Raw genomic sequence first — 18,804 nt, forward strand, 5'->3', positions numbered from 1 at the left:
ACTGGTGGGCCAGCTTGGTGGGCCGCTCAACCAGCTGAGCTGTCCAGGTTGTTTTTATCAGGTGGTTTGAGGAGCCTGAATCAGGTGTGCTGGGACATCTTCATCAGACTGGATATCTACCTCTGCTTGCTCTATAGACAGCCCATAGAATTAGACTAGCGTTTAGCGAATGCTGGTATTTATCTACAGTGGGTTTCCCAAAAGAGAACCTGCCCACACTGGCTCCTCAGCTGGGCTGGCGTTTCGGGGCCTGACTAAGGGTTCACAGAGAGGTTTGTTGAAGGGGGGTGGGGGATTGGGGGTGGGTGGGTGGGTAGGTGGGTAGGTTGGGTAAGTGATCAGCACACAGAAGCACCTACAGTCATAAAATGGCGTTTTGGAACATCATAGATCCCTTCTTTCTGCTGACTCGTTGGGACCTAAAAGCCGTAACAGGTCATTAACACAAAGCTTCGACTAAATAAAAAATATGCAAATGTTCATCTACTACATTGGCTACATTCTATCAAAACTGGATTTGTACCATTGAGTTTCACCCAAAACCGAACATTTACAGTTAGAGGCCTCCACTACACCACTAGAGCTTCAAGTAGGGGTTTAGGGGTTGGGCAGGGAAGGGGCAGGGCTTGGCAGAGTACCTGGTAAACGCTCTCCTCTGATAGGGGGCCACGGAGAGGCTCGTGTCCGGCTTCAAACACAATGTACTATGGCGGCGACGCGGCAGGAGGAGGCGGGAGAGAGAAAGAGAGACAGTGGGCGGGGCCACACAGGCAGCTGGTCAGACAGGGTTCAACAGTGGGCACATGCTAACATGCTAACAAGCTGACAGGCTAGCAAATGATTAACCTTAGTTCTGCCACAGTAAAGAGCTCTGTTTCCAAATGCGTGAATCGTACCCCACGAGCTCCCGCTACCACCCCCACTCCCCCAAAAAACAGGGACGCTTACATGACAAGACCTCTACTAATACATAGACCCTGCTGATACACAAATCCCCCCCCCAAGATAACATTAGCTAATGAAGCTAATGGGAAACTGGCAGCTACAGAATCTGTCTGATTACCTTAACCAGCTACCTCTAAAGGGGTCCCTCTATGGAGGGATGCTGCCTAATGCAGTGCAGTGCATGTTAAAGAAAAAACACGGGTTAAGGTTGTCTGTATTCAGTTCGAGCAAAAGAGCACCGGGGTTCGAAGGGCAAAAGGTCAAAGAGTGCATCGGCTGGTGCTGTATATGGCTTTCAGTAAAACATGTACACAGAAAAAAACAAAACATGGCTGCACATCGATACACCGTCAATGAGAGAAGTCGAATGGTTAAAGAAAATTCAACTACTGTGGCCGTCTACCGCAAACAGATTAAGTATACTGGAATGGTGGAGTTACATGAATTATTAATCAAAGCAGAACATGGAAATTGTTCAAGGCGAGGGAATCCAAGTCCAGTCCTGAAGGACTACAGCGCGGCGTGGTTTCCCCAGCGCCCTCCCTGCTGTTACGCACCTGAGCTGAATCGAGTGTGTGAAAGCAGGGAAAGCGCTGGACCGGAGGCCGCTGCAGCCCCGGCACAACTGCAGTTGGGTGCCTCTGGCTTCGGTAACGTTAACGTTTGGCCGCCGAGCAAGCGTCTGAATTCTGCTTACCTGATACACAGGGTCATCAGTGTCGTCTTCGAGAATCGTCTGGACAGAGATGGAGACAGAGAGGTGGATTGTTTGGGGGGATAAACATTAAAAACAGATATAAATGTGTTTCAAAGATCATACATGAGTTTAAAGGGAGCCCAACTTCAACACTGAAGACTGCCCCCTGCTGGTCAATTTTGAAGGTATTCTGTGGTCAACTCGCATTACTTTGGTGAAATGGTGCAATCGTGTTGTGTGCTGTGCTGGTTTTCAGTCTAGCTAATGTGGTAGCACTAGGGATCTGGGCTAATCCAGGCCTATTTTAATGGATCAGGTATGGGCTAATTTAATCCTGATCCGACTCTTAGTTTGAGCCACAGTGTTCAGAGCGCCATCTGCTGTCCTCAAGACACCATTAACAGACATTACAGCCCAGCCGGCTGCAGCAGGACGTTCTCAGAAGGTAAATAAAGGAGTTGAGGTTCTGCAGTGTGGAACAATTTTACAGTGGAACCTGAAAACAGACCATAATATCTGACCCTTTATAAAACCATCACTGAAACGCTCTGTTTTACCAGCGGGAGAACCGCACAACCGCTCGCTCGCCTTTCTCTGTTTATAAACCAGAACCCATTCAGAACCGAGTAGAGGCTAACGCTAATGCTAACACACACACACACTATAGAAACCCCAATGACACACACACAGCACATTCACCCACTATAAACCAGTTATTACACCCCAGTAGACCAACAACCACAGATACCAGTCCAGAGTGTGTACCACTACACACACACACACACACACAGGAAGTGATTAGACTGCAGTGTTGTAAAGGGGCTGTGAGCTGATTGGTCAGGGAGGAGATCAGACTGGATTATCAGATATTAAACACTATAAAACATCATTTTAAGATTTTAAGTCTCGACTAAACTAAATCAGTCAGTCCAGAAAGTCTGATTATAGAAACTGATCCTGAAAATAAAGGATTTTACTGATCAGATTAATCAGCAGCTCGTCTGATCTAAACTGTGGGGCTGGAGTATTATTTATACACACACAGAGATCAGATCGGCTGATACTCAACATGAGGGGCAAAATAACCTGATCGGGACGTCCCTAATTAAGACTATATCATCATCATCATCATCTAAGTGTAAACAGCCTAGTTTCAGAACACGGGTACACCTTCTTATAACGTAAACAAGCTACACTGCATGGACAGAATTATTGGGACACCTACACATCACACCTACAGGAGCTTTTCTGACCCCCAATTCTAAACCCATAGGCATTATTAATATGGAGCTGGTCCCCCTTTGCTCTGCAGTTACTGAGTCAGTTGGAGGCTTTTCTGCACTCTGCTCTGAGCTCAGCACTCGGCCCTGACCCCGCTCTGTAACTTTACGTGGTCTGACAGACACTCGGTGGCTGAGCTGCTCTCTGTGAGCTGTTCCTCCTAAACTCTTCCACTGTTTAATAATAACACCACTCACAGCTGATGGAGGAAGATCTAGGAGGGAGGAAATTTCACCAGCTGACTTGTTGTTGGTGGTGCAGCGGTGTCTCCTATTACATACAGAACCACGCTGGAGTTCAGTGAGCTCTTTAGAACCTCCCGTTCTTTAATGCATGGCTAGGGGCTCGGTTTTTATAGCTGAGACAATGTGACTGAATGAAGCACCTGAATTCAGTTAGTAAGAGGTTGTGTGTCCCAATACTTTTGTCCAAATAACAGCTTCTACCATCCTTGTTGAGTTTGTCCCAATATGGAATCATATCACTGCTTCTCTTTACTAAGGATTCTAAAAAAAATTCACTGCAATTTAAACAGCTCACTGAAACGGTACCTCCAAAATCACGCCCATAGCCCATGTTCGAAAAAGGACGTAAATATGAATGTGATGTAATACATTATAAGGCAACAGAATCCAAAGAAAATAACATGTAGCTATTTTACTGACGTTCTCATCCTTTCTCCATCTTGTTAATTAACGAGTGTCCTTAATGGAGTGTCAATTAATGAATTATTTTGTTAATTATTTTGTTATTAATGAGTCTTCAACTGTCATGCATCAGTACCACCCATAGATCATGCCTGACAGTCATTAAAGTTTCATAAAAGGATGAAAATAAAATCATAAAATGGGTCTAAAAACCGGGGAAAGGCCCTGGTGTTGGTGGTATTGTCTTTATTTCATACAGTCATGGGAAAAATTAAGCACACCCTTATTGAGTTATATGGTTTTATGTATCAGGACATATTAAAAAAACATCTGGTCTGTAGCAGGTCTTAAACCTACAGATGCACCATAGAGAGCATCCTCATGGTCTGCATCACTGTCTGGTACAGTGTAAGAGTAAGAGTCCATCATAGGCAGCAAACTTCCAGACCTGCAGGACATCTACCGGTCCCGCTGCCTAAGAAAAATCCAGAAGATCCGGTTGGACTGTAGCCACCCAGCATACGGCCTGTTCACCTTACTGACATCAGGCAGGAGGTACTGCGGCATCCAGGCCAGAACAAACCGGCTAATGAACAGTTTCTACCCACAAGCCATCAGGTTCCTGAACAAGCTGTGAACCTTTCACCAACACCACTGCGCTCGGACACTTTATTATTAATACTATATAGATCACTGCTATGGACAACATCACTAGTCACTTTATATAACAGGAATAGACATAAACATATATATTTATATTTAGCTAAACTCTCTCTCAGAATATACCTGTCTCATAAATGTACATATCAAAGAATTTCTACAGATCCCTCCAGTCTTTGTATATTCTGTATTTTGTGTATATTTTGTGTGTATTTTGTATTTATTTAATGTTATTTTTTATATAACTTTATTTTAATATGTTTAGTATAGTATAATAGTATATAGTTTTGTCCTCCTGTAGAGCATCATCCTGAGCCTCACCACAAGCATTTCAATGCATAAATGTCCTGACATGTTGTGCAAATGACAAATAAACCTGAAACTTGAACTTGAAACTGGGTAAATACAATCCAACGTGGCATTGTTTATTTACAAATGTCTGAATTTAAGAATTTATAAAATATATATGTATTTATTTAATAAATAATTGAAAATGAAGCCAAAAGGTGTGGCAAAGGTGTCACTTTCTTTTTTCCCATGAGTGTAAATCCAAAGGATGTGTGGAAAACCTAAAATTCCTAGCTTTGTAATAAAAAAAAAGAAAAATGAAGACTGTAAATATAAATATGGCTGCTTTCCTCCTTCACTGCCTCCCCGATAGTCTCCCCACACTAAGATTTCCTCATTTCCTCAAAGCATTTAATCTCACTGCCATCAAATGATTTTCTTCAGTGCAGCGCTGCTGTGCTTGATTGCTCTGCAGGCGGATTTCTGTACCTGGTAGACAGCCTGCTCACAGTGCTTCTCCTTCTGAGCCTTTTTCTCCACTTCCTCCCTCTGCTTTATGTCATAGATGAGTGTAAAGAGGTCACGCAGCTCCAGGATCAGAGGCTCCGCCTGCCAGGACAGACAGACAGCAGAGTGAGGATCAGGACTGGAAAATCCTTTCATATCTTTCAAAAAGGCCAGCCAGACTAATACAAGATCAGACACTGTTACCAGTGTGCCGTCACCACCGCTGCTCGTCCTGCTTTATACAGGGCGAAAAGGCATTTAACTATTAATGGACAGTTTCACTGTGCCCCGCTGTACCTCAAAAACCCCACACTCAAAAAACTAACAACTGAAATAACAACCTCACTAAGAAATGTTCAGAAGCCACTCAGGCTACATTCATTTGAGGAAGAACCAATGGTTAAAAAAATGCCTGATAATTTTTTAGGTTAGTCTGACTAGCTGCAAAAAAGTAAAAAAAAAGTTGATGTTGACCCCTGCAATAACACAGACACATCTGCTAAAAACTTCCAGTATGAAGTTCTAATAACATTAATATCCAGTTTAAAGCTCTAATAACAATAATATCCAGAATGACGCTCTAATACATTAATATCCAGTATGAAGCTCTAATAACACTGATATCCAGTATGAAGCTCTAATAACATTAATATCCAGTATGAAGCTCTAATAACTTTAAGAATCAAAATGACGCTCTAAAAACATTAATAATCAAAATGAAGCTCTAATAACATTAATATCCAGCATGAAGCTCTAATAACATTCATATCTAGTATGAAGCTCTAATAACATTCATATCCAGTATGAAGTTCTAATAACATTAATATCCAGTTTAAAGCTCTAATAACAATAATATCCAGAATGAAGTTCTAATACATTAATATCCAGTATGAAGCTTTAATAACATTAATAATCAAAATGAAGCTCTAAAAACATTAATAATCAAAATGAAGCTCTAATACATTAATATCCAGTATGAAGCTCTAATAACATTAATATCCTGTATGAAGCTCTAAAAACATTAATATCCAGTATGAAACTTTAATAACATTAATAATCAAAATGAAGCTCTAATACATTAATATCCAGTATGAAGTTCTCATAACATTAATATCCAGTATGAAGCTCTAATAACATTAATATCCTGTATGAAGCTCTAAAAACATTAATATCCAGTATGAAACTTTAATAACATTAATAATCAAAATTAAGCTCTAATACATTAATATTCAGTATGAAGTTCTCATAACATTAATATCCAGTATGAAGCTCTAATAACATTTATAATCAAAATGAAGCTCTAATGACATTAATATCCAGTATGAAGCTCTAATAACATTAATATCCAGTATGAAGCTCTAATAACATTAATATCCAGTATGAAACTTTAATAACATTAATATCCAGTATGAAACTTTAATAACATTAATATCCAGTATGAAGCTCTAAAAATATTAATATCCAGTATGAAACTTTAATAACATTAATAATCAAAATTAAGCTCTAATACATTAATATCCAGTATGAAGTTCTCATAACATTAATATCCAGTATGAAGCTCTAATAACGTTAATAATCAAAATGAAGCTATAATGACATTAATATCCAGTATGAAGCTCTAATAACATTAATATCCAGTATGAAGCTCTAATAACATTAATATCCAGTACGAAGCTCTAATAACATTAATATCCAGTATGAAGCTCTAATAACATTAATATCCAGTATGAAGCTCTAATTACATTAATATCCATAATGAAGTTCTAATGACATTAATATCCAGTATGAAGCTCTAATAACATTAATATCCAGTATGAAGAAGGACAGGTATACTCACAGAATGGCCGGTCTTGATGGCCACAAACTTGTGGTTGCCCTCTTTCCCGCAGACGTAGCCGAAGGCACGGTGGTCTCTGGTGTCTTTGGCGATGTAGGAGATTTCATGCACAGAGTGGTGGTGCTGTAACACCTGCAGGTTAGACATATATCCATTATAGCACCATCCACAGCGGGACCACCAGAATTACACTACAATTGACAAAAATATTGGGACACCTGCGCATTCTCTTTTCCTTCTGAATTCAAGGGGATTAAAAAGAGCCGATCCTGCTTTTGTTGGAGTAACTGTCTCTACTGTCCAGGGAAGAAGACTTTCTACTAGATTTTAGATCAGCACTGCTGTGAGGATTTGATTGCATTCACCAACAAGAGCTTAATTAGTGAGGTCAGGATGTTGGATGTGATCACCACCCCACCTCATTATCTCCAACTCTCCAGCTCATCCCAAAAGTACTGGATGGAGCTCCACCATCCATCATTCCAGAGAACACAGCATGGTGCCCATAGGTTCATGTTGATCTGCTCCAGACAGTCCTATTCTATTGGCTGTAGGTGTGTATTTGCAGATCTTAAAAGTAGCTGAAAGTCTTTATTAGAAGGAGTGTCCACAAACATTTGGACATGTGAGCCAACTATATGATAGACTTTACAGAACGGGTTCTTACCATGTTATTATTAGCAGTTATTAACATGACCAGCGATTCCCAAAGCATGCAACCGCTCAGTGGCTTCCGGCTGGAGCCCGTAAGCTGTGCTCTGCAGCACATAACTGCGTATGTAATCTGTAGCCGAATGAAAAAACGCTTCCCGTATAATTGTGACAAAATAAGCAACGGAATCTGTGTTCAGAGTCAGCAGTTAAGCTCTGAGCTAATCCTCAGCATCCAAACTGTTCTACATTCTGCTCTGACTATTGTCAGGCCTGTAGAACAGCCTTCTCTGATCACTGCAAACGCAGAATGGCTCCATTAGCTGATTCAGGACAGTTTCGGATAAACCTGCGCGCAGAGGCTTCAGGGACAGATTAGCTCTTCTCCCAGATGAAGAAAGGACTGCGTGACTCAGTCCAGCTTCATTTGGTTCAAGAATGAGATTCAACCACGTCTGAGAAAGCGGTCCGTTAGACTCGGTGGCACAGGAGGCGTATGGTAGAGGAAAGCCTGGGCTGCTGAGGATTTAGGGCTCTTCAGACCTGCTGCAGGCCTGCCTGCAGGGTGGCAGGTTCCCAGCTCCCCGCCCAATCAGCACTGCTGCCGCACCCATGAGCAGGGCACTTACGCTCGACCCGGTGACATGATCGAATGATTATGAAGCAAACCGGCGATCAGAGATTAGGATTACATCATAGGTCATTGGTTAGAGCGCTAGGCTATTTATTAGAGGGCTGTGGGGTCAATATTTGGGTTTGCTAAGCTGTCAGTGTTGGACCTTTGCACTGATTGGAAGACCTGATATGGGGGGCTGACTTTTAGGCATGGTGGTTGGGCGTCTCTTCGCTTCTTCTGCTTTACCTCCTTGCTTCTACCAGCCATTCTAACAAGACCAACTCTTACCTTCAGCTTTGAATATTCCCATTTTATTCCCATTATTTCCAGTTAATTCCCATAATTACCCGGTAATTTCCATGATAAACGCATTTGTATTGTTATGCTTTCATGCCTGCTGTTGACAAAAAACTGCACATTGATCACAGTGTATAATAATGGTCCTTTAAATTGTCCAATATTTCTTATTAATACCATTAAATTTACGTAATTTCCCAAAGCTAAAGTTCCCATGGAAAATTAGCGCTAATTTACTGGAAATTTGTCTGAAAATTTCCACCCCTTTGCAACCCCTCTCCAACAAAAGCAGGATCAACGCAGTCAGGTACCCAGCTCTGATGCACCGGACATCATTACGCTAACGTGATGTGGGGAGAGAGAGCGAAAGAGAGCCATCTACCCACTCAGAGAGAGCACGGCCAATTGTGCTCCCTCAGGCTCCGGCTGCTGATGGCAAGCAGCATGATTCGAACCAGCGATCCTCAGGTCATAAAGGCAGTGGCCCTTATCTTACACCCTGCTCAAGGCACCTCCCACATCATCTATCTTCACTGCTTCCGCCTGCGTGGTTTAAGCATATCTACGCTGAAGGGCGCGGTGGTCTCGAAATGAGGGGTGTTCAGGTCAGTTTCTGGAGTATTGCTGTGTATCTCCTCAACGTAAAACACAGGAGGAGCTCCACTGACTGAAAACAGTCTAGACAGACGTTCGTCAACAGTCAGACGTTCGTTGCTATCTCAGCAGTGAATTGTCAACACAGGCATGTGCAGCCTGACGCTCATACACCCCCTCACGCTTTACACCACTGAAATAGCAACCCGCCAAGGTCAGTCTGACCACACCTGGCTCTTAAAGGGATGGTGAGAGACACGCTGATTGGTTTATTACTGCACGTTACGCCCCCCCCCAAAACAAACACACCCATGATTCATTAAGAGACTCAGTACATGACTTTTGAGAGTTTTGAGCCGAACAAGGCACACTTTTCCTGTCGCTATCATAGCAAAGACACACCGACACCCCCTAAATCAAGCTGGGCAGTGCTCGGTTGACAGCACGCCTAAAAAGATCGCTAAAATAGGGCCCACATTTTACATTGAAAAACACATCTGTCCTGTTTCACCCTTCACAGTGTATTCTATTCTATGTAAATACATTTTCTGTTAAATTTACAGATGCATTTATTGTTAGATTTCTGCAAATGGATGCAAATGAAAGTACTTTTCCAGTTAAATAAATACGGCGTTGAGGAGCAGCACAATACCCGCAAACCGTGCAAGCATTTGGGCTAATTAACAGAGGGTGGGGAGGGGTGGTGTGTGCGCAGGGTTGAGCTATTCGTCTGTCAGGCTGGAGAACGTAATCACTTCATCATCCTCAGAAAGAGCAGCAGGACTCCAACCTCCAGAGAGCTCTCCTCACACAGAGGGAAGCCGCTATCGCCGCCACTGAGACCAGGAACCAGTCCAATCAGCTTCAGATCCACATTAATATTTTAAAGACTAATCGAGGCTCCTCTGAACACTTGTTTTTTTAATGTAACTACACGGCTTCATAATTCCGGGAGTGTCCTCGTGTGGAGTTTGGTTCCGCTCTCCTGATGCAGTGTTTCTTGCCAGGATTTCGGACAGTTCTGTCAATTCTGGAGGGAAATTCAATTCATAAGCTGAATTAAATGTATATTATTTGAAAAATCTGCTTGAAAAATCACTTCCACTCCTTAAACATCCAGATTAATCTTCAGCTATAAATCTTCTGATCAATTATTCAGTGCGCAATATCAATTATTCAGTGTAATGTATGAAGTATAGCCATATATTATATTTTCTCCAATTAAACTAATGTGGAAGTTGTGTGGATATGAGAGTGCGATACGGGTGCACAAACATATTCCTTAGGGTTTAAGGGCTTCTTTTAAGCACACTGGATTTCGTGGCTGAGCTGAAACAGACCCGGGTAAATAGAGGGTATGTAAGTCACGAGAAAGGAGGCGGGAGTGACTGCGGCCACGCCCAACTCAGTGGCAAAAACACTGGCCGAATGTCAAATGTTCATGTCACGACCATTAGCACTTTTGCTTTGTTTGTCTAGACCTCTGAATGGACAGCCTGGAGAAACACAATGAAACAAATGCTTCCTTTGAACTGCTCACATCCTAGAGACTCAAGACTCGACTTGGTCTCACAGCCCAAAGACTTGAGACTCAACTCACCCTTGTATCCTAGAACCTTGAGATTTGACTCGTATTTGCTTCCTTAAGGCTCGGGACATTGTTTGGGATGGTTGTACTTTTAAGCACACTGGATTTCGTGGCTGAGCTGAAACAGACCCGGGTAAATAGAGGGTATGCAAGTCACGAGAAAGGTGGCGGGAGTGACTGCGGCCACGCCCAACTCAGTGGCAAAAACACTGGCTGAGTGGCAGCGTTAGCGTTCAGTATGAATGAGGCTAAAACTAAAACTTGCTCAATGCTGGGGGGCTTTATACCCCTCTAGCCCATGCCTGGCATTAGGTGTCATGGTGCCAATAGGGTCATGTTTCTCTGCTCCAGGGAGTCCAGTAGCCTCCCGTTCCTCGATCGAGAATCAATATGTCCAGTAAAGGGTGAAGAACGTCACTGCAAGGTTAGAAGCATGACTAGGTACACTTAGCACCTTCCCATCCTAGAATCGTTGGATACGTCTGAAAAATATTTGAACAATACGTAACAATACATCCTTTCTTTTTGAACAGGACCCAACCTAGCCAACCCCCCCAGATACAAGTTCCTATTCTTTGGAGTATCCCTGTCTTTCTCCTGTCTGTTTACTGGTCCACCCAATATGGATCCCCCACAGCTCTGCTTGACTTTGAAGACTTCTTAAAGTGACCGCGAGCCTTTTCTGTGCTTTCTCAGAGGACTCCCCAGCAATAGCCCCAAGCGCTCAGGCCAAAGGTGGGAGCAGCAAGACCAAACGGCCCATGAGCTGGACTAAAGCAGATATCAGGACATCAGACCTCACTCACCCCTGATCTCTCGTCGTAGATCTTGATGCCGCTAAAGGAGACGGTTAGGAACACTCGCTGCTTGTGTTCGCCTTTGGACCGTGCCGAGGCGGCGATCCCCTGCAAGACAAGGAGAAGAAAGATGAGGAGAATAAGACAAAAACCTGTGAGCTGCCTCTAATCATGGAGGGTGACGAGGTTGGAATAGAGACACGGGTAGCAAGTGTTACATTAGCTGTCGACTTGAAGCGAGTAACTGAAATGTTGCAAAAAAGATTATGCAAATTGGGCTGAGATTCCAACAGCTCTGTACAAGAGAATTAAAGTCTTTGTGTCACGCTCCCAATAACGCTTTTGAGAAATACTGAGGCAGCTTCTCTTTGTGGTCTTGTTTAATTCTATGGCTGTACTTTATATTTTTGAGGCCCAGTTTCACCATTCAACGCATTTGTAATAGCCCTGAGACTTGAGACTCGACCCACAGTCGTAGCTCAGAGACTCGTGACTTAACCAACCCTTGCATCCCAGAGACTCGAGACTCGACCCTCTCTTACACCCCAGACAGTCTTGACTGGCCTCTGACCAAGACATCAGAGACTCAAGACTCAAACCACAGTCGTAGCCCAGAGACTCAACACACTGTCATAGCCCACAGATTCAACACAGTCATAGCCAAGAGACTCAACACACAGTCATAGCCAAGAGACTCAACACACAGTCATAGCCCAGAGACTCAACACACAGTCATAGCCAAGAGACTCAACACACTATTGTAGCCTAGAGACTCAACACACAGTCATAGCCCACAGACTCAACACACAGTCATAGCCAAGAGACTCAACACACAGTCATAGCCCAGAGACTCAACACACAGTCATAGCCCAGAGACTCAACACACAGTCATAGCCAAGAGACTCAACACACTATTGTAGCCTAGAGACTCAACACACAGTCATAGCCCACAGACTCAACACAGTCATAGCCAAGAGACTCAACACACAGTCATAGCCCAGAGACTCAACACACAGTCATAGCCAAGAGACTCAACACACTATTGTAGCCTAGAGACTCAACACACAGTCATAGCCAAGAGACTCAACACACAGTCATAGCCAAGAGACTCAACACACAGTCATAGCCCAGAGACTCAACACACAGTCATAGCCAAGAGACTCAACACACTATTGTAGCCTAGAGACTCAACACACAGTCATAGCCCACAGACTCAACACACAGTCATAGCCCAGAGACTCAACACACAGTCATAGCCCACAGACTCAACACACAGTCATAGCCCACAGACTCAACACACAGTCATAGCCCACAGACTCAACACACTATTGTAGCCCAGAGACTCAACACACTGTCGTAGCCCAGAGACTCAACACACAGTCATAGCCCACAGACTCAACACACAGTCATAGCCCAGAGACTCAACACACAGTAATAGCCCAGAGACTCAACACACTATTGTAGCCCAGAGACTCAACACACAATCATAGCCCACAGACTCAACACACAGTAATAGCCCAGAGACTCAACACACTATTGTAGCCCAGAGACTCAACACACAGTCATAGCCCAGAGACTCAACACACAGTCATAGCCCACAGACTCAACACACAGTCATAGCCCAGAGACTCAACACACTATTGTAGCCCAGAGACTCAACACACAGTCATAGCCCACAGACTCAACACACAGTCATAGCCCAGAGACTCAACACACTATTGTAGCCCAGAGACTCAACACACAGTCATAGCCAAGAGACTCAACACAGTCATAGCCAAGAGACTCAACACAGTCATAGCCAAGAGACTCAACACACTATTGTAACCCAGAGACTCAACACACAGTCATAGCCAAGAGACTCAACACACAGTCATAGCCCAGAGACTCAACACACAGTCATAGCCAAGAGACTCAACACACTATTGTAGCCTAGAGACTCAACACAGTCATAGCCCACAGACTCAACACACAGTCATAGCCCAGAGACTCAACACACAGTCATAGCCCACAGACTCAACACACAGTCATAGCCCAGAGACTCAACACACAGTCATAGCCCACAGACTCAACACACAGTCATAGCCCAGAGACTCAACACACAGTCATAGCCCACAGACTCAACACACTGTCGTAGCCCAGAGACTCAACACACTGTCGTAGCCCACAGACTCAACACACTATTGTAGCCCAGAGACTCAACACACTGTCGTAGCCCAGAGACTCAACACACAGTCATAGCCCACAGACTCAACACACTATTGTAGCCCAGAGACTTGTGACTCGACCCTCTCTCACACCCCAGAGACTTGTGACTCGACCCTCTCTCACACCCCAGACATTCTTGACTTGCCTCTGATCCACACATCAGAGACTCAAGACTGTACTCCAGCGATTTGACACTCGACTCACATTCGCACCTCGGAGACTAGAGCCTCAACTTGCATCGCAGAGACTCGTATGAAACGACTTGACTGTTTTCCCCCTTTCTGTATGTGTTTTATTCAAACGGTCACTTTTAGATTCCCTTAAATGTTACAGAACGTTTAAGCTGAAAACTGCTCTTCTGATGACCTTTGAGCAGAGCTGCTGGCTGCCTGCATTTCCAACAACAGCAACTGTCCTGAGGTATGAAAACCTCAGCGTTCAGCAGCCTCAGCACACTTTCCCATGGCCTTTACGTTTTAATGATTTCAAATTCTCACACTTCTCACTATCGCATGCTGAGTAGGCCAATCACCTGTCATCTCTTTCATCTCCACGCCACTGATAGACAGCACGTTCTGCCTGAAAGCCTGCCTATGTGGGCGAACACACACGCTCTGATGTACCTATGCAAGAGAGCTAAGCACAGCCATTAATGAGCTCCCTCTGACCTGTCAGAGCACGGCTGAAGACTGACAGAGGAACAAAGCACACAGGGCTGCTGAACACTACTTTTCAGCTCGGCCGCTAATCGACAAGCTGCCAGCGCCTTCAGTGGATTAGCGCTCAGAGTCTTTGAAGGCCAGGCCGCTTGGAGCTCTCTCCATGCCTACCCACGTAATAGCAGCCTGCTTCTGAGTGAAGCTCTGCGCCGGGTTCAGGGCTGGATGTGGTTTCAGGGCACTGCTTAAATGCCAACGCTATCTGCCAGTGCTTTTTAAATATCATTTTTGCATCACTCATCTGTAATTTATGAGCCTTTTCCAAGCAACTGATCTACTTAACTAGTCAGGTTGATCTCCTAGACTATGGAGAAGGTGTTAGTCATCTGACATTAGAAATGTGCCTATGCTTTTTTAACACTTCCAAGGCACATCTTAGATGAAACACGTATTCTGGATGTTGAACATCCCACGGTTGGCCTTTATAATTGTCCTTACTGTCCTGAAGTTCATGTCCAGTGTGCTCCAGTTCAAACTCTCTACTGAGAGGACATCACGTCGGTCCATTTGAGCAGATGGATGGTCAATAAGGTATTTTTTTATAACAGAAATAAATATAAACATAATCTATATGTTAAATCTAACATCATATTTAGGATGGTACTAGTGGTCGGTGCTAATTTTGGCAGATTTTTTAGTTTTAGTCTTAGTCTTTTAACTAAAAGGTATATGTTAGTTTTAGTCATATTTTAGTAATGGACTTATTGATAGTTATCGTCTATTGATGTCTATTGTATACAAACATTTGTCAAATTTGAGAATTTTTAAATATTTTAGTCAGGCTTTTTTAAGGTTTTACTATTTTAGAGGTCATATTTCTTGCTAACTTTCCTAAACAACAGCTTAAAAATGATGTTAAATTTAATAACACATTAATATCTGAAATTATGTAATTATGAAATTATGTATGTTTAAAATGTTGACAAATCACAGATTATTTTTACTGATTTTATTGATTTTAGTCATTTTTGTTGCATGTTTTTGAGCAGGGTAGCTCAGAGATTAGTTTGATATTGGATATTTAACAAATCTCTGTAAATGTTGTACGTTTTTAAACAGTGTCCGCACTTTACAGACGGTCTCTTACCGCTTTGAACGCTTGCTGTAGTGATTCCGGCTCCTTGATTAAAAGTATCCAGCCCAATGGAGGGAAATATAAATATAATGAGTGTAGTTTATTTCCAGTTCCACCCTGATTTAGAAATTTTAGTAATTTCAGAGATTTTTAGACACTGTTGGTGAGGAGTAGGGGTGAGTAGGGGTGAAATTCGCCACTGGTGGTACGACACTGTATTCTTATAAGTGCAGATCCCTGAACAGACAGATAAACAGATTACCCACACAGTCAGTCCTTCACATTATCGTTTAGTTTTCATTACCTGAAGACAAGTCTAATACTTTCCCTCATAGTTCTCTTTTTCAAATGTCACTTTTTCTTTTGAAAGATTAAGTATGATTGAAGTTTGGGCTGCCATGAGCATGTGTAGGTGTTTCACACATTGTGTTTCTATCGGATGACGTTGCCGACGCAGAACCTGTCACTATTAGCTGTTCTTTAAGGATTTTATAACAGTCTAGGCTAACTGCTTTTCTAGCTTTCTAGCTTATTTTATTCATAACTTTCAATAACATTCTTTTAGCTATGTTAGCTCTGTAGCTTCAATGCAAAACAAGAAATGTTAAAAATGCAAAATCCAGAAAAAATGAATGTCTTTGCTGATTGTCCGGCTCAAAATGAGAAAACCACATCCCTACTAAAAAATAATGAATGAGGATTCTACACTGGCCTAAGCTGGTTTATGCTGAAATGGTGCTGCCCTGGTTCTGGTGGTCCAGCAGATCATCAGAACACAACATAAAGGGAAATGCCAGGAGTAGAAAGTTCAGATAATTGGCTGAAGAATAAATAATGACTCCAGTAAAGTTTATATAACCAACATTTCTACTTTAGTAAGATAACAAAGTACTTCTACTTCATTACTTGACACCTCTGTGACTGTTGGGGTCCCCTGTACCAGCTGCAACCCACCAGACTGACTACTAGGCTCCCCTGCCACCCGTGTCAGACTGGCTGCCCACCCTCCTGCCACTGCTACCTGCCTAATGACCATGTTAAAACCTACATAGACTCTTAACTATCTGCCACTATTAATATCACCACCAATATTGGCGTAACTTAGGTACAGGGTCCCCTGTACCTGCGTTAGACCAGCTGCAACCCACCAGACTGACTACTAGGCTCCCCTGCCACCCGTGTCAGACTAGCTGCCCACCCTCCTGCCACTGCTACCTGCCTAATGACCATGTTACAACCTACATAGACTCTTAACTATCTGCCACTATTAATATCACCACCATTACCCATCACTACTCACTCTGATCATCACTGCTATGATTATATTAGTTATACTGTCTATATTAAAATTATTATATTATTATATTATGATATTATGATGATATCAGCACACCAGAGCAGTAGATCAGTCTTATTCGGTGATTCTGTGATGTTTATCAATAATTTATTAATAGTTCTGATCAGAGGAGGATGAGTCTTGGTTCCTCCCAAGGTTTCTTCCTCCAGCTCTGAGCGAGGTTTTCTTGCCACCGTGGTCTTTGGCTGCTCACCGGGGGTCTTTGGGTTTTCATGTTGTTGATCCCTCGTCCTCTCTACACGCAGGACTGTGAGAAATATGATATTATGATGATATGATCGTTGGAGGAACAGGCCTTTGTACTAGCGCAGCACAAACACGGCCTTTTCTTGTCCTTTGGCAGAGAACTGCATCATACTGACCTAAATTCTCTGAATGGATTATCTCTGATGCCCTCTAAGCATTCTGCAGCTGTGAGCCCAGTTTATGAAGATTATAGCAGAACATCAAAGTCTTTTATGACTGCCTGACTGACTGACTGACTGACTGACCGCTCATCCTACAGGACATGGCCAGAACTGTAGGAGAGCGGTCACTGGCACTCTCGCTCTCATTAGCATTAGAGAAACGATCCTCTGAAATTAACGAACGTCAGTGAACACGAGCCCACCGACAGGCAACCGGGCACTGCTTACCTACAGAGTCCCAGCTAGCTTTAGAGCTAGCGCTAGTCATAGCTCTAATGTTAGCTTTAGCATTATCTCTAACTAGTAGTTCCCTTTAGTATTAGCTCTAATGTTAGCTTTAGCATTATCTCTAACTAGTAGTTCCCTTTAGTATTAGCTCTAATGTTAGCTTTAGCATTATCACTAACTAGTAGTTCCCTTTAGTATTAGCTCTAATGTTAGCTTTAGCATTATCTCTAACTAGTAGTTCCCTTTAGTATTAGCTCTAATGTTAGCATTAGCATTATCTCTAACTAGTAGTGCCTCTAGTATTAGCTCTAATGTTAGCATTAGCATTATCTCTAACAAGTAGTGCCTCTAGTATTAGCTCTAATGTTAGCTTTAGCATTATCTCTAACTAGTAGTTCCCTTTAGTATTAGCTCTAATGTTAGCTTTAGCATTATCTCTAACTAGTAGTGCCTCTAGTATTAGCTCTAATGTTAGCTTTAGCATTATCTCTAACTAGTAGTGCCTCTAGTATTAGCTCTAATGTTAGCATTAGCATTATCTCTAACTAGTAGTTCCCTTTAGTATTAGCTCTAATGTTAGCTTTAGCATTATCTCTAACTAGTAGTTCCCTTTAGTATTAGCTCTAATGTTAGCTTTAGCATTATCTCTAACTAGTAGTGCCTCTAGTATTAGCTCTAATGTTAGCTTTAGCATTATCTCTAACTAGTAGTTCCCTTTAGTATTAGCTCTAATGTTAGCTTTAGCATTATCTCTAACTAGTAGTGCCTCTAGTATTAGCTCTAATGTTAGCTTTAGCATTATCTCTAACTAGTAGTTCCCTTTAGTATTAGCTCTAATGTTAGCTTTAGCATTATCTCTAACTAGTAGTGCCTCTAATATCAGCTCTAATGTTAGCTTTAGCATTATCTCTAACAAGTAGTGCCTCTAGTATTAGCTCTAATGATAGCTTTAGCATTATCTCTAACTAGTAGTTCCCTTTAGTATTAGCTCTAATGTTAGCTTTAGCATTATCTCTAACTAGTAGTGCCTCTAATATCAGCTCTAATGTTAGCTTTAGCATTATCTCTAACAAGTAGTGCCTCTAGTATTAGCTCTAATGATAGCTTTAGCATTATCTCTAACTAGTAGTGCCTCTAGTATTAGCTCTAATGTTAGCTTTAGCATTATCTCTAACTAGTAGTGCCTCTAGTGGAAGCACTAGTGTTAGCTCTAGTATTAGCTTTAGCATTAGCTCTTGTGTTAGCTTTAATTTCAGCTTTAGTGTTAGCTCTAGTATTAGCTTTAGCATTAGCTCATATGTTGTTGGCTTTCTTTTCAGCTTAAGTGTTAGCTCTAGTGTTAGCTTTAGCTTCAGCATTAGCTCTAGTGTTAGCTTTCATTTCAGCTTTATTGTTAGCTCTAGTGTTA

General features: G+C 42.4%; 1 protein-coding gene across 3 annotated transcripts in view; it reads right to left on the reverse strand.

The window, feature by feature from the left end:
* Positions 1-18,804, reverse strand: part of dab1b (DAB adaptor protein 1b) — a 74,320-nt gene that overhangs the window by 18,804 nt on the left and 36,712 nt on the right. Inside the window, exons 4-9 of one of the 3 annotated variants that reach the window (XM_072687200.1) lie at positions 11,415-11,513; positions 6,863-6,994; positions 5,008-5,127; positions 1,643-1,681; positions 639-704; positions 360-419 (exon numbers count right to left, since the gene is read on the reverse strand). In XM_072687200.1, the coding sequence (XP_072543301.1) occupies positions 360-419; positions 639-704; positions 1,643-1,681; positions 5,008-5,127; positions 6,863-6,994; positions 11,415-11,513 (516 nt within the window). The remainder of the gene's footprint in view (positions 1-359; positions 420-638; positions 705-1,642; positions 1,682-5,007; positions 5,128-6,862; positions 6,995-11,414; positions 11,514-18,804) is intronic. The other 2 variants (XM_072687201.1, XM_072687202.1) reach the window with 2 other exon arrangements.

The sequence above is a fragment of the Salminus brasiliensis genome, chromosome 9 (assembly GCF_030463535.1).
Source record: "Salminus brasiliensis chromosome 9, fSalBra1.hap2, whole genome shotgun sequence".
NCBI classification, from domain to species: domain Eukaryota; kingdom Metazoa; phylum Chordata; class Actinopteri; order Characiformes; family Bryconidae; genus Salminus; species Salminus brasiliensis.